At 40.7% G+C, this 15,502-nt stretch overlaps 1 protein-coding gene and 1 pseudogene across 1 annotated transcript; both read right to left on the reverse strand.

Moving 5' to 3' along the window:
* Positions 1–543: 543 nt before the first annotated feature.
* On the reverse strand, positions 544–3,759 carry LOC118901535 (matrix Gla protein). The gene is made up of 4 exons (XM_036864724.1): positions 3,630–3,759; positions 2,147–2,179; positions 1,331–1,406; positions 544–920 (listed from the first exon to the last, which is right to left on the reverse strand). Exons 1-4 carry the CDS (start codon positions 3,688–3,690, stop codon positions 779–781), a joined length of 312 nt encoding a protein of 103 aa, XP_036720619.1. The 5' UTR covers positions 3,691–3,759; the 3' UTR covers positions 544–778.
* A 10,529-nt stretch (positions 3,760–14,288) lies between these two features.
* LOC118902027 lies at positions 14,289–14,668 on the reverse strand (annotated as a pseudogene).
* Positions 14,669–15,502: the final 834 nt, after the last annotated feature.

Here is a 15,502-nt window from a genome sequence, read left to right on the forward strand (position 1 = left end):
TTTTGAAAGCACACATATTTTCTTGGCTCAAGTAAGAGTCAAGACTGTAGCATCTTAGGATATGATAACATTCAGGTGAAGGTGATGAGCCAAGGTACAGAGTCTGGAATCCACATGGAAGGAATTTAGGAGTCATGTAAAGTTTGGGAGCAGGGGACTTCCCTGGCGGTCCAGTGGTTAAGACTCTGCACTTCCAATGCAAGGGGCGCGGGTTCAATCCCTGGTGGAGGAGCTAAGATCCCACATGCTGCACGGTGGCCAAGGAAAAAAGTTTGGGAGCAGGAAAATCATATGACTGATCATCTATGATGTTTGAAAATCCTGGAAAACATATAATAGGAAGCAGTGATTCACTGATCCCAAGGTAGAGAGAGTCTAGACAAGTTATGGGTGAGTGAGTGCCTTCTAAGATTTGTTCTTCCTATGCACTTATGCTTCTAATCAACATTAGAACACGATTAGCAGAATCTACTGTTCTGGGCTAGGTGGGCCTTGATTGAACTATTTCAGTATTTTCCCAGAAGAAATCAGACTCACAAAATGTAAGTATCCAACCAGAAGTTTATTATGGAATAATCACACATCTTAACTTCCCTTTGACCTTCACTCCACTGCACTTTCATTGCTTTTCAACTGGGGGCAGGAAAGAGGAGTGCAGCCAGACAAGAACATTTAAGGAACAATTAAGCAATTCGTATGTGTCTATATAGTTCAGTGATGCTACTGCAAGGGAATACAAAACCAGGCACCAGGCTCTGGAAAGAAACTTTTTCCAATCTCATTTGGCCCCTGGGCGCTGCCGGAAATAATGATTGTAAGCAGCATTGTATCCATAAAGCATGGCATAGCGTTCGCAAAGTTTGAAGTCATCACAAGCTTCCCTGTTGATCTCATATGCAGGTTTGCTGTGTTCGCGGATTCTAGAAAGTGAAAAAAAAGAGGCCCGAATTGAGAGGCATAAAGAAAGTGGAGAAATGAGAAAAAGGAAAAGAAAAAAAAAAAAGAATAAGAAAATATCGTAGAGAGATCTCATTCATCACCCAATATGAAGAGATACTTGTAGAACAGGGAGGAAAGGTGGAACAGGGATTTTCTTTTTTAATGAAAATAGAAATTTTCTTTCTGTCCTCCTTTTCCTCCTCCCTCCCTCTCCTTTCTGGGCCTTTCACAAAATAGTCTTCTAGAAATTCAGTTGTTTTCTGTACATTGTTTTTAAATTCTTTGATTTGGGAATATAATTAGAAATAATATATATGATGGAGAAAAACCCATTTCTCACTCCATTCAGATCTGGGAAAGATGACCTCCCCCATCAAGTTGTGTCACCTACCTCTCCTGGGCTTTCACCCTCCATCTCTGTTGCGGGGATATAAAGATATTAGCATTTCTCCTGTTAATGAAGGGATCTTAAAACAGAAAATAAGTGCAGTTTTAGGGAAACAATCGTTGAAAATATTTCCATGAATATTCTCTGACACAAACATATTTGAAAGCTCATTCATTCATGCATTTCTTGTAACTAGAGATCTGCGAAAATTAAATGGGTAGATAAAGCAGATTTCATAAACTGCCTGATCAAATACCCGATTTTGGTATTCCTACTCAGTGTGTTTTTTATTCCTGTGAGGAGAAATTCTCTCTGTCCTGAGGCCTTGTTAAGCATAATTTTAGATTTCCAGTAAATGAACAGTTTAAACATCATAAAAATAATGAACAAATTAAAGATGAGAGTGATATGCTATTTATTCCTATACTCAGTCTTTATAAGTTGATATTTGATAACATCCAACTGCTGATGCCTGTGGTCTCCCAGCGGACTCGGCCTCCAATTCTGTACTTTGTCATTTGTCATTACTCCTTGTTTTCCATCTGTGTGGTTGATGTGGTACCGACTTAAAATTCCCAAATGAGATTTTATGGCTTCTAAGTATGTTGAAAGTATACTTGCCATCTTACACTATTTCAAACTTAAAAAATTGCTCATCTGGTGATTTTTTTATAGTTGAATTTTTAAATTTACTTTAGTTTTCCAAAAGAGACCCTCTTTTCCCTCCCTGTTAAATATATTACCTTTTTGTCTATTTAAGAATTGGGAGAGATTCTTCAATACATGAGATTTCAATAAGGAAGTCAAATATTCACTTACTGATTTCATAGGATTCCATGCTTTCATAAGATTCTGGAATTTAAAAAAAAGACCCATTTTATTGTTACCTTTCACGCACCGCAACAGTCTAAATATAGGGAAGGAAGGGGAGGGAAGAACCAAAAAGATGGGAGAAATATATTTAGCAGTGTGGTTATTACAAATTTCAGGCATTTAGGATTTATAAGTTGTTTCTCTAGCTCTGTCCTTGTTGGGATTACTCTACTCTTTAGTTTTTCCGGTGTTGAAGGAGCTGGTGGCCGTGGTATTGCCTAAAATTTCCCAAGGGCTATGAAGTCTTTAGTCTTGAGAAATAAGACAATTTAAGCGCTGCACACAAGGCTCCAGAGAGCCTTCCTTGATTAATTTGGGACCTGTCTGAGAGCAGGGCCAAGGAAGGGACAAAGGGCCTAGAAAACAGGAAAGTTTCTCCAGGCAGGCTGGGCAGATGGCTTAGCTTGGCTTTCCCAAGACAAGTTTCTAAGAGGTTCTGAAAGCCTCTTAAGAACCTGTGTTAAATTGACAGCCACAGAAACCACTGGCTTCAGCTGACATCTCACACTGGGAACAATGCCAGTTCAGAGAAAGAACTTAGATGATACCAAAGCAACAGTTCTCTTCTTTCTACCACCCTCCTGGGCACAGCAGGTAAATCTGGCAATAAGAAGCTCATGTTTGTAAGCAAGTGAATATGCTTGAAAAGTTAAAAAGAAGGTGAAGAAACCAAATCTTCTGACACAGAAAACTGGTGAATAATTTCAAGAGTAAGAAGCAAAATACAGATGGTTATTAATATAATTTAGCTCAAGAATACCTGGAATATCCAGATAATTGAAGCATAAGACTGAATGATCTAAAAATAATTTTGCTTCAGATTTCCTTTCATTAGCTTTGAACAGACACAGATATATTTAACAACACATAGAAACCAAGCAAGATTTGTCTTTTAACAATAGAAACTAAGAACTCGATTTTTCTCTGAGGTTCTTTAAGTGTAAAACTTTATTTTTCAATTCATTCACTGAAGAAATATCGGAAGTTCGGGAGACTGTCTTGCTCTTAGAGAGAGGTATACATAAAACTTCATGTGAAAACTGAATCTCTTAAAGGGGAGTGATTCAACCAATACCCTTAACCAACTGTTATCAAAGTCTAAACAAACATCCTTAAAAAATGAGAGCTTAGGGGCTGGGAAGTTGATATCTTCTTTCTGAAACAGCAGAATTTCCAAGTATAGAGTGACTTACCATAGAAAGAACTTGCCTGCTAAGTTACTTACAATAGTCTGGATATTGAGGATATAAAAAAGACTTGATGGAACAGATCAGTGTTCAAAGGGCTTGGGAAATGTTAAATTCATGGTCCTCTAAGATTATAATAGAGAAAGGGGGAAGAAGAGGAGGAGGGAGAGGAAAAATCCATGTAAACTGAAGTCAGAGGCAGAAAAGAAAAAAACAAAGAAACGGCAGGAGAAAGTTCTCACCATAACACAGAGCTGCCACAGCCAAGGCAGCCAGGATGGAGAGAAGGAGAAGGCTCTTCATGGTGTCTCCGGGTCGCTCTCACTGTCTTGCGCAGCAGCGGTGGAGAGAGAGGCTCCTACAGGCTGCTGGTGAAAGGCTGTGGAGTTTTTATAAGAATCAGAGCAGCTGAAAGGGGAGGAACCAGCGGGAGGGGGCCGGAGAAGGTGGGGACTTGTTGGCACTCAACTAGCACTGGGACTTTTCCCAAATATTCATTCCTTACGGATATTATCTACTCCGGGTGAACAGTTTTCCCTCACTTCTGGACCCGACTGTGCTACAGCAGCTGCTGCCCTGGTACACAAGTTGTGGCCACCCTATGTCTGGGTCAGAGCTGGCACAGGTCCACGGAGAAGGGAGTTGCCACAAACACATGTTTGCCTTTCTAATTCCTTCTCTGGTCTGCCCTCTTGGCTCTGACTTTGGGTCTTTCAGGTCTGGTCCATAAACAGAGCCATAGTGTTCTGTTTGCTCCCCTGATGGATGGATGAGAGGTTCTGGGGGAGAAAGGACTTCACTTCCTATACTGGCACTAATTTAGAATTATTTTTCCAGTAGGGCTGAACTATTAATCCTAACCAATTGGGTGTTCGCCTGATGATATAGCCTGATGCATCTTTCCAGGTGCTCAAGTCAGAGATGGCCAGGGACCCCCTGAGTTCTGTTTCCTCAATTGGCTCCGTAGCAACTTGCCCATCCAGTTTTGTGAGTTGAGCTCACACCTGTGCCCTGATGCTCTCTCAGGCTGGATATCACTCATCTAAAGTGCAGCAAGGATATGAAGGTACCCATCTTGCATTTTCTGAAGGCACTGTCTTGATAATGAACTAATTCAATATGCTTTTAGTGAGTGGCCAGTGAGATGCAAGGTACCCTGCTAGGTGATGCAGGTGACCTAGAGACAACCAAGACAGTCCCTAAGGAGGTAAGTAAGAACTACTTACTATTCGCTTTGCTCTTTAGCTGTCCTGTATCCTCCAACACAGATTTTCACAAACACACACCTCCACTGTACCATCAGAGCCAGTGGCACTGTTTCTTTTCTTTTAGGAGGAAGATTGCAATTTGGTGTCTCTGGTTGTCTTGTAGACAGAGGTCTTTTATTTTTTAGCCTCTTGGGCAATCAGAAAACCTTTTCTATCAGATGTGTCTCTGTCGCCTGGGTACCAAAGAGTCTTCCTGGCAGACAAATAGACTTGCATCACAGAGCAGCAGATTGTAGAAGAGGTAAAGTTGCAGGACCTCTAACTTGGGCTGGATCAGCAAAAGGGCTGGGATGAGGGTGGGTGGATGTACTTTTCAATAAAAAAAGATTTATTGCTAAGAGCGGTGATGAACAACTAGGTGGGGCCTCATGCCTCATTCTTTTTGTCTTATTGGAATGGACTTACCCTCCCAAACCCCAACCTGTGAAGAGCTTTTATAAATAATAAAGGATTTCCTGTTAAAGGAAAAACTCAGGTGTAGTCTGAAGGATTACTGAGTTCTAAGGGACCAATAAAATTCAGGTTTTCCCCCCAGATTTTTTCATATTGAGATATACTCTTTGGGATAAAATCTTAAAAAAGACCTCAGAAAGAAGACAATGTATGATCACCTTTGATAAATTCAACTATCACAATTTATACTCACAAGACTGGGGGTTGTTTTCCTCTTTAAATCACAAATTTGCTCTCAGTGTTGGCTTCTGTGCCCTTTTTCCAAGATAAATCATCCAGATCATTATATTTGCAAAAGCCAGTTTACTACATGGCATGGTTTTGGGGGAACAAGCTAGCCATGGCTTGTTCATATAGCATTTTATATGTACTCAACTTAATCACTAACCCCCAATCATTATGATTTGAAACAAGTTTAATTCCAATGTTTCACCCTAAAAAGAGTAGGCTACTCACCTCTCACCCCCATCCCATCTCCAGAATTAAAGAGGATTCTCTCTTCTCCAGCTACAAACACATGCTTCGTAATGTACACTAGCTCTGTCTTTCTCCAGTCGGTTCTAGCAGTCCCCTCTACTCCCAAATGCACATGGCGTCTGTGCTCTGTCAGCCTTCTGACCTCACAATTGTTTAGTTTTACATTCGCTAAGTCCAAACTTGAAAATCTTACATTTGTCTTTCCAATTTAAGCTTCACCTTTTCCACAAGTTATCTTAAATATTGCTTCCACTGGTTTTCCTAAACGTTTACGCATCTCTCTTTATCATCTTGCTTTTTGTAAGGCTAACACTTTCTTTCGGAAACTATCTCTCACGAGTCTCTTATCTCTCCTTTCCAATGTTTCCATCTATGCCTGGGTTCTCCTATGCTCAATCCCATTTATATATGATTTGTAAAAATGATTAACATCTGTGAGAATTCAGGGCTCTTCCTTTTCTCTCCTCCCGTATCACTCTGAGTCTCAAAGACAATTTTGTATGTGTCAACTCCAGCCACGTATTCTTTTTTTTTTTTAACATCTTTATTGGAGTGTAATTGCTTTACAATTGTGTGTTAGTTTCTGCTGTATAACAAAGTGAATCAGCTATACGTATACATATATCCCCATATCTTCTCCCTCTTGCATCTCCCTCCCACCCTCCATATCCCACCCCTCTAGGTGGTCACAAAGCACCGAGCTGATCTCCCTGTGCTATGCGGCTGCTTCCCACTAGCTATCTGCTTTACATTTGGTAGTGTATATATGTCCATGCCACTCTCTCACTTTGTCCCAGCTTACCTTTCCCCCTCCCCGTATCCTCAAGTCCATTCTCTATGTCTGCGTCTTTATTCCTGTCCTGCCCCTAGGTTCTTCATAACCTTTTTTTTTTTTTTTTAGATTCCATATATATCTGTTATCATATGGTATTTGTTTTTCTCTTTCTGATTAGTTGACTCTGTATGACAGTCTCTAGGTCCATCCACCTCACTACAAATAACTCAGTTTTGGTTCTTCTTATGGCTGAGTAATATTCCACTGTATCTATGTTCCACATCTTCTTTATCCATTCATCTGTCAATGGACACTTAGGTTGCTTCCATGTCCTGGCTATTGTAAATAGTGCTGCAATGAACATCGTGGTACATGACTCTTTTTGAATTATGGTTTTCTCAGGGTATATGCCCAGTAGTGGGATTGCTGGGTCGTATGGCAGTTCTATTTTTAGATTTTTAAGGAACCTCCATACTGTTCTCCATAGTGGCTGTATCAATTTACAATCCCACCAACAAGAGGGTTCCCTTTTCTTGACACCCTCTCCAGCATTTATTGTTTGTAGAGCTTTTGATGATGGCCAGTCTGACTGGTGTGAGGTGATACCTCATTGTAGTTTTGATTTGAATTTCTCTATGTTGAGCATCACTAATCATGTGATTTTGGCAATGTGTTTGTTGGCAATCTGTATATCTTCTTTGGAGAAATGTCTCTTTAGGTCTTCTGCCCATTTTTGGATTGGGTTGTTTGTTTTTTTGATATTGAGCTGCAAGAGCTGCTTGTAAATTTTGGAGATTAATCCTCTGTCAGTTGCTTCATTTGCAAATATTTTCTCCCATTCTGAGGGTTGTCTTTTCGTCTTGTTGATGGTTTCCTTTGCTGTTCAAAAGCTTTTAAGTTTCATTAGGTCCCATTTGCTTATTTTTGTTTTTATTTCCATTTCTCTAGGAGGTGGGTCAAAAAGGATCTGCTGTGATTTATGTCATAGACTATTCTGCCTATGTTTTGCTCTAAGTGTCTGGCCTTACATTTAGGTCTTTAATCCATTTTGAGTTTATTTTTGTGTATGGTGTTAGGGAGTGTTCTAATTTCATTCTTTTACATGTAGCTGTCCAGTTTTCCCAGTACCAGTTATTGAAAAGGCTGTCTTTTCTCCATTGTATATTCTTGCCTCCTTTATCAAAGATAAGGTGACCACATGTGCTTGGGTTTATCTTTGGGCTTTCTATCTTGTTCCATTGATCTATATTTCTGTTTTTTGTGCCAGTACCATACTGTCTTGATTACTGTAGCTCTGTAGTATAGTCTGAAGTCAGGGAGCCTGATTCCTCCAGCTCCGTTTTTCTTTCTCAAGATTGCTTTGGCTATTCGGGGTCTTTTGTGTTTCCATACAAATTGTGAATTTTTTTTTGTTCTAGTTCCGTGAAAAATGCCATTGGTAATTTGATAGGGATTGCACTGAGTCTGTAGATTGCTTTGGGTAGTACAGTCATCTTCACAATGTTGATTCTTCCAGTCCAAGAACATGGTATACCTCTCCATCTGTTTGTATCACCTTTAATTTCTTTCACCAGTGTCTTACAGTTTTCTGCATACAGGTCTTTTGTCTCCTTAGGTAGGTTTATTCCTAGGTATTTTATTCTTTTTGTTGCAATGGTAAATGGGAGTGCTTCCTTAATTTCTTTCAGATTTTTCATCATTAGTGTATAGGAATGCAAGAGATTTCTGTGCATTAATTTTGTATCCTGCTACTTTACCAAATTCATTGATTAGCTCTAGTAGTTTTCTGGTAGCATCTTTAGGATTCTCTATGTATAGTATCATGTCACCTGCAAACAGTGACAGTTTTACTTCTTTTCCGATTTGGATTCCTTTTATTTCTTTTTCTTCTCTGATTGCTGTGGCTAAAACTTCCAAAACTATGTTGAATAATAGTGGTGAGAGTGGGCAACCTTGTCTTGTTCCTGATCTTAGTGGAAATGGTTTCAGTTTTTCACCATTGAGAATGATGTTGGCTGCTGGTTTGTCATACATGGCCTTTATTATCTTGAGATAAGTTCCCTCTATGCCCACTTTCTGGAGGGTTTTTTTATCATAAATTGGTGTTGAATTTTGTTGAAAGTTTTTCTGCATCTATTGAGATGACCATATGGTTTTTATCCTTCAATTTTTTAATATGGTTTATCACATTGATTGATTTGTGTATATTGAAGAATCCTTGCATTCCTGGGATAAACCCCACTTGATCATGGTGTATGATCTGTTAAATGTGCTGTTGGATTCTGTTTGCTAGTATTATGTGGAGGATTTTTGCATCTATGTTCATCAGTGATATTGTCCTGTGTTTTTCTTTTTTTTGTGACATCTTTGTCTGGTTTTGGTATCAGGGTGATGGTGGCCTCGTAGAATGAGTTTGGGCGTGTTCCTCCCCTGCTATATTTTGGAAGAGTTTGATAAGGATAGGTGTTAGCTCTTCTCTAAATGTTTGATAGAATTTGCCTGTGAATCTACCTGGTCCTGGGCTTTTGTTTGTTGAGAGATTTTTAATCACTGTTTCAATTTCAGTGCTTGTGATTGGTCTGTTTATATTTTCTATTTCTTCCTGGTTCAGTCTCGGAAGGTTGTGCTTTTCTAAGAATTTATCCATTTCTTCCAGGTTGTCCATTTTATTGGCATATAGTTGCTTGTAGTAATCTCTTATGATCCTTTGTATTTCTGCAGTGTCAGTTGTTACTTCTTCTTTTTCATTTCTAATTCTATTGATTTGAGTCTTCTCCCTTTTTTTCTTGATGAGTCTGGCTAATGGTTTATCAATCTTGTTTATCTTCTCAAAGAAGCAGCTTTTAGTTTTATTGATCTTTGCTATTGTTTCCTTCATTTCTTTTTCATTTATTTCTGATCTGATCTTTATGATTTCTTTCCTTCTGCTAACTTTGTTTTTTTTTTTTTTGTTCTTCTTTCTCTAATTGCTTTAGATGTATGGTTAGGTTATTTATTTGAGATGTTTCTTGTTTTTTGAGGTAGGATTGTATTGCTATAAACTTCCCTCTTAGAACTGCTTTTGCTGCATCCCATAGGTTTTGGGTCGTCGTGTTTTCATTGTGATTTGTTTCTAGGTATTTTTTGATTTCCTCTTTGATTTCTTCAGTAATCTATTGGTTATTTAGTAGTGTATTGTTTAGCCTCCATATGTTTGTATTTTTTACAGATTTTTTCTTGTCATTGATATCTAGTCTCATAGCATTGTGGTTGGAAAAGATATTTGATATCATTTCAATTTCTTAAATTTACCAAGGCTTGATTTGTGACCCAAGATATGATCTATCCTGGAGAATATTCCACGAGCACTTGAGAAGAAACTGTAATCTGCTGTTTTTGGATAGAATGTCCTATAAATATCAGTAAAAGTCTATCTTATTTAATGTATCATTTAAATCTTGTGTTTCCTTATTTATTTTCATTTTGGATGATCTGTCCATTGGTGAAAGTGGGGTGTTAAAGTCCCCTATTATGTTTGTGTTACTGTCGATTTCCCCTTTTATGGCTCTTAGCATTTGCCTTATGTATTGAGGTGCCTCATGTTGGATGCATAAATATTTACAATTGTTATATCCTCTTCTTCGATTGATCCCTTGATCATTATGTAGTGTCCTTCTTTGTCTCTTGTAAGAGTCTTTATTTTAAAGTCTGTTTTGTCTGATATGAGAATTGCTAATCCAGCTTTCTTTTGATTTCCATTTGCATGGAATATCTTTTTCTATCCCCTCACTTTCAGTCTGTATGTGTCCCTAGGTCTGAAGTGGGTCTCTTGTAGACAGTATATATGCGGTCTTGTTTTTGTATCCATTCAGCCAGTCTATGTCTTCTGGTTGGAGCATTTAATCTATTTACATTTAATGTAATTATTGATATGTATGTTCCTATTACTATTTTCTTAATTGTTTTGAGTTTGCTATTGTAGGTCTTTTCCTTCTCCTGTGTTTCCTGCCTAGAGAAGTTCCTTTAACATTTGTTGTAAAGCTGGTTTGGTGGTGCTGAATTCTCTTAGTTTTTGCTTGTCTGTAAAGGTTTTAATTTCTCTGTTGAATCTGAATGAGATCCTTGCTGGGTAGAGTACCCTTGGTTGTAGGTTTTTTCCTTTCATCACTTTAAATATATCCTGCCACACCCTTCTGGCTTGCAGAATTTCTGTTGAAAAATCAGCTGTTAAGCTTATGGGGATTCCCATGTATATTATTTGTTGCTTTTCCCTTGCTGCTTTTAATATTTTTTCTTTGTATTTAATTTTTGATAGTTTGATTAATATGTGTCTTGGCATGTTTCTCCTTGGATTTATCCTGTATTGGACTCTCTGTGTTTCCTGGAGTTGATTGACTATTTCCTTTCCCATATTAGGGAAGTTTTCAAGTGTAATCTCCTCAAGTATTTTCTCAGTCCCTTTCTTTTTCTCTTCTTCTTCTGGGACCCCTATAATTCAAATGTTAGTGTGTTTAATGTTGTCCCAGAGGTCTCTGAGACTGTCCTCAATTATTTTCATTCTTTTTTCTTTATTCTGCTCTGTGGTAGTTATATCCACTATTTTATCTTCCAGCTCACTTATCCATTCTTCTGCTTCAGTTATTCTGCTTTTGATTCCTTCTAGAGAATTTTAAATTTCATTTATTGTGTTTTTCATCATTGTTTGTTTGCTCTTTAGTTCTTCTAGGTCCTTGTTAAACATTTCTTGTATTTTCTCCATTCTATTTCCAAGATTTTGGATCATCTTTACTATCATTTCTCTGAATACTTTTTCAGGTAGACTGCCTATTTCCTCTTCATTTGTTTGGTCTGGTGGGTTTTTACTTTCCTCCTTCATCTGCTGTGTATTTCTCAGTCTTCTCATTTTGCTTAACTTACTGCATTTGTGGTCTCCTTTTCGCAGGCTGCAGGTTTGTACTTCCTGTTGTTTTTGGTGTCTGCCCCCAGTGGGTAAGGTTGGTTCAGTGGGTTGTGTAGTCTTCCTGGTGGAGGAGACTGGTGCTTGTGTTCTGGTGGATGAGGCTGGATCTTGTCTTTCTGGTGGGCAGGACCGCATCTGGTGCTGTGTTTTGGGGTGTCTGTGAACTTATTATGATTTTAGGCAGCCTCTCTGCTAATGGCTGGGGTTGTGTTCCTGTCTTGCTAGTTTCTTGGCATGGGGTGTCCAGCACTGGAACTTGCTGGTCATTGAGTGGAGCTGGGTCTTAGCATTGAGATCTCTGGGAGAGCTTTTGCTGTTTGATATTACAAGGGTCTGGGAGGTCTCTGGTGGACCAATGTCCTCAACTTGGCTCTCCCACCTACGAGGCTGAGGCCTGACACCCGGCCGGAGCACCAAGACCCTGTCAGCCATACGGCATGTTCTGTCAAACTGTATATGATCTGGACTTCCCTCAGGCTCTCTCCAGCCATGTATTCTTATGAAGAGGAGTTGAACTAACCCAATGTGTCCTTTTTTTTTTTGGCTGCAATGGGTCTTCATTGCTGCACGCGGGCTTTCTTTAGTTGCATTGCGGAGGGACTACTCTTCCTTGTGGTTTGTGGGCTTCTCATTGCAGTGTCTTCTCTTGTTGCGGGGCATGGGCTCTAGGCACATGGGCTTCAGTAGTTGTGGCATGCAGGCTCAGTAGTTGTGGCACGTTGGCTGTAGAGCTCAGGCTCAGTAGTTGTGGTGTGTGGGCTTAGTTGCTCTGTGACATGTTTGATCTTCCTGGACCAGGGCTCATGGTCCCATGTCCCCTGCATTGGCAGGTGGATTCCTAACCCCTGCGCCACCAGGGAATCCCCTGATGGGGCCTTTGTATCAAAAAAGGCCAAGATCAACTCATCAGAGAGAAGAGAGAGAGAAAAAATGGTGGTAGATAAAAAGTGGAGGGAGAGAAATGGGAAGAGCTTTGTAGACTTGGTTTGTTGGATGGGGGAGTTTTAGGTAGAGATTTGAGCTGTGGACAGAAAAACTTTCAGGCAGCTGTGGGATGTGAGACGTTGAGAGTAAGACATGGGAAAAGACAAGTCAGAATGGCTTTAGTTATGAATTGTATTGTTTTAGATAGTAAAAGATTGTTTAAGAATAGCCAAAAAATTTTGAAATCGTTTTTAATTAATGTTGCCTGCTAGTTTGTATTTTTAAAATTTGTATATCTTGTAAAGACTAGACCACATGAAGCTTTAACTTACATTTGGATTTTAGGTAATTATGAAAACCAGTTATACAGATATTTCCCCCTTACTACTCAAGAAAAGTATTCTTTTTAAAAAATTAATTAATTAATTAATTTATTTTTGGCTGTGTTGGCTCTTCATTGTTGCGTGTGGGCTTTCTCTAGTTGTGGCGAGAGGACGCTGCTCTTCATTGCAGTTCATGGGCTTCTCATTGGGTGGCTTCTTTTGTTATGGAGCACGGGCTCTAGGCGCTCGGGCTTCAGCAGTTGTGGCATGCAGGTTCAGTAGTTGTGGCTCTCGGGCTATAGAGCACAGGCTCAGTAGTTGTGGCTCACAGTCTTAGTTGCTCCGTGGCACGTGGGATCTGCCCGGACCAGGGCTCGAACCCATGTCCCCTGCATTGGCAGGCGGATTCTTAACCACTGTGCCACCAGGGAAGTCCAAGAAAAGTATTCTTTCGTGAAGAGGGTATTTGAAGACACTCCCAGAAGTGACAACAAAGATATGAGAGAGACAGTGATATGATTACCAGTTTTTTTTTTAGTTTGTACAGGAATTTCCTCATGCGTGATGGGCAGTATGGCATAATGCAGGCAACAGAAGCTATAGAGAAATACAAGATCTCCTATTCCACCTGTCTCAGGAGGAAAAGACAAGCATGGCCACAACTTCAGAGCCAGAAGTAGCTTCATGTTTTTAGTCATCCATCATCCATCCATCCATCCATCCATGAATCTGTCTTACAAATTTATTGAGCATTTACTATGTGCCAACACTAAGCTGGAAATATAGTGGAGAAAAATGCAGATATGGATCCTACTCTCATGAATAAAGTGTGTTCTCAGATCACAAATTTAATCAGTGGCCCTTCTTCTATAGACATTTGTTTAGGCAGCCAGCTGGCCCTAGAGAAGACCAAGTGATGTGTTTTCTCATCAGACTGGCTTTTTTTTTTTCAGGTAAAAATCATGTTTTCCTTTTAATTGACACCGTTTCCTCTCTCGGGTGCTACTTTGGTAATGATTAGGTCCCCACCTTTCAAGAACATTGCATCTGAAGAGGCTGAGACAGAGCCAGTGTGAACACAGACCCCAAACCTGGGCTTTCGGAATAACAAGAACAGAAAAAACCAGCCTTTCTCTTCACTTACAAAGGAGTCACTCAGAGGGTCCAAAGCTCTGTTTTCCAAACGTAGAAAACCTGGAGCTCAATGCAAACTGGAAACCAAAATATATCAGAAATGAAGCATAGTGCTTCCTCAAATACTCAAGGTCTGATCATCCTGCCTCTTCTACAAGGAATGGCCCGACTCCAGTATTTTTAAAGGAAGATGTTTTGTTTCTATTTCACTTTCCAACTGGGTATCAGATCCACTAAAAGGGATACAATGAATCAGAATAAGTCAGCTCACTCACAAGAGACACTCCCAGATAATGATTATTGGTTGCTGAGATTATTCAGCACATTATTTCAAAGCGGCAAAATTCAGGACAATCTGAGAAGAGAATTCAAAAGCGGCAGCTACATTCGCTGATAGCTTCATGTGAGACACACGTTCATACAACCCATTTTTCAGTGTAGATGTCAAGGGGCCAAGACCCCTGATCAGCACAACAAGTTATTGTGTACATTACAGTGCACAGAACAACAGAGGGAGAGACACTTTCTTGGAGAGGTTCACACGCTCTGAAGGAGGCCGGAGCCCAGCGCCCCGGGCCCTCATTAGCTGGACCCCTCCTTTTCTCTGGTTACATGGCCTCAGAGGCAGCCGTTTCCTCTAATCCATCCTCTGGCTTCTCCTCTTTCTCCTGGGGATAGAGGTCCGGGTACTTCTGCATGCGCTCCTGCATGGCGCGGAGCTGGTCTACACAGTCCGACCCCTTGGCAGCCTCTGTGCTGCAGTGGAAGCAGGAAAGGCCGCCTTGAACTGTTCCCCGCGCGGGCCGCTGGCCGTTCCCCGGAGGCACGGGCTGTTCCAGCTGATGTCGTCTCCGTGGGGCAGGATCAGTCCGTGCTCCTCGGACGGATCATTGGGCTCGTCGGCCACCAGCTCCGCGTTCCTTGGAGTTTCACGGTCTTTGGTTACAAATATGCTTCGATCCTTCCCTTCCTGCTGGCTGTAGGCCATGGTGCAGCCCCGCGCTCCGACCTCGCGGCGATTGTGGCAGCGGCCTCGCGCCATGACCTCTCCGCTGCGGGGCGGGTGGCTTTGGAGCGACATTGTTATGGGCACTCAGGAGTACTTTTGTTTGCAGAACATTGCAAAAAACACTGATGAGAAGCTCAGACTTCAGGGAGAGAATGGAGGAGGGGGAAGGTTGGCAGAGCTGCCAGGAATTACTGTGGGGACAAGCTTCTCAGAACGGTACGTCCTGGAACATACACCGAAAGAGTTATCCTTCTTCTATAGTATTTCTGTGACTAAAATAATGGTACAGTAATAATGAAGCTAATATGTATCCCCACCAATTCCACATCTTCTGCTCTCTGCCCTTTATTATCCTTTCTCAAGTCTTTTTCAGACTGCTAGGCATGCTGTCTTTTTGAGAAATTTTCTTGGCTCCCATTAGAGTTTTTTCTTTCAGCTCCATGAGATTCAGCTTTATTTACAAAATGTTGGTTTTATGAGTTCATATTATTCTTTTACTGGCAGCTCTAAAACCCTTTCTCTTGCCAGTAAAGGGAAAAAGGCAAAGAAGAGTTAGGAAGCAGCATTTCTGAAGATAAAAAACAGAAATCACTTTCTAGGACATCAAAAGGCAATGAATTGGGCTTCCCTGGTGGCGCAATGGTTGAGAATCTGCCTGCCGATGCAGGGGACACGGGTTCGAGCCCTGGTCTGGGAAGATCCCACATGCCGCGGAGCAACTGGGTCCGTGAGCCACAACTACTGAGCCTGCGCGTCTGGAGCCTGTGCTCTGCAACAGGAGAGGCCGCGATCGTGAGAGGCCCGCGCACCGCG

This window comes from Balaenoptera musculus, chromosome 10 (genome assembly GCF_009873245.2).
Source record: "Balaenoptera musculus isolate JJ_BM4_2016_0621 chromosome 10, mBalMus1.pri.v3, whole genome shotgun sequence".
NCBI lineage: Eukaryota > Metazoa > Chordata > Mammalia > Artiodactyla > Balaenopteridae > Balaenoptera > Balaenoptera musculus.

What these genes read in the sequence shown, in the direction of transcription:
- LOC118901535 (XM_036864724.1), bottom strand. Translation starts at nt 3,690, where the DNA reads ATGAAGAGCCTTCTCCTTCTCTCCATCCTGGCTGCCTTGGCTGTGGCA. An exon ending in TGTGGCAGCTCTGTGTTATG is followed by an intron (nt 2,180 to 3,629) that starts GTGAGAACTTTC and finishes TTTAAATTCCAG; the next exon opens with AATCTTATGAAAGCATGGAA. An exon ending in AGGGTGAAAGCCCAGGAGAG is followed by an intron (nt 921 to 1,330) that starts GTAGGTGACACA and finishes TTCACTTTCTAG; the next exon opens with AATCCGCGAACACAGCAAAC.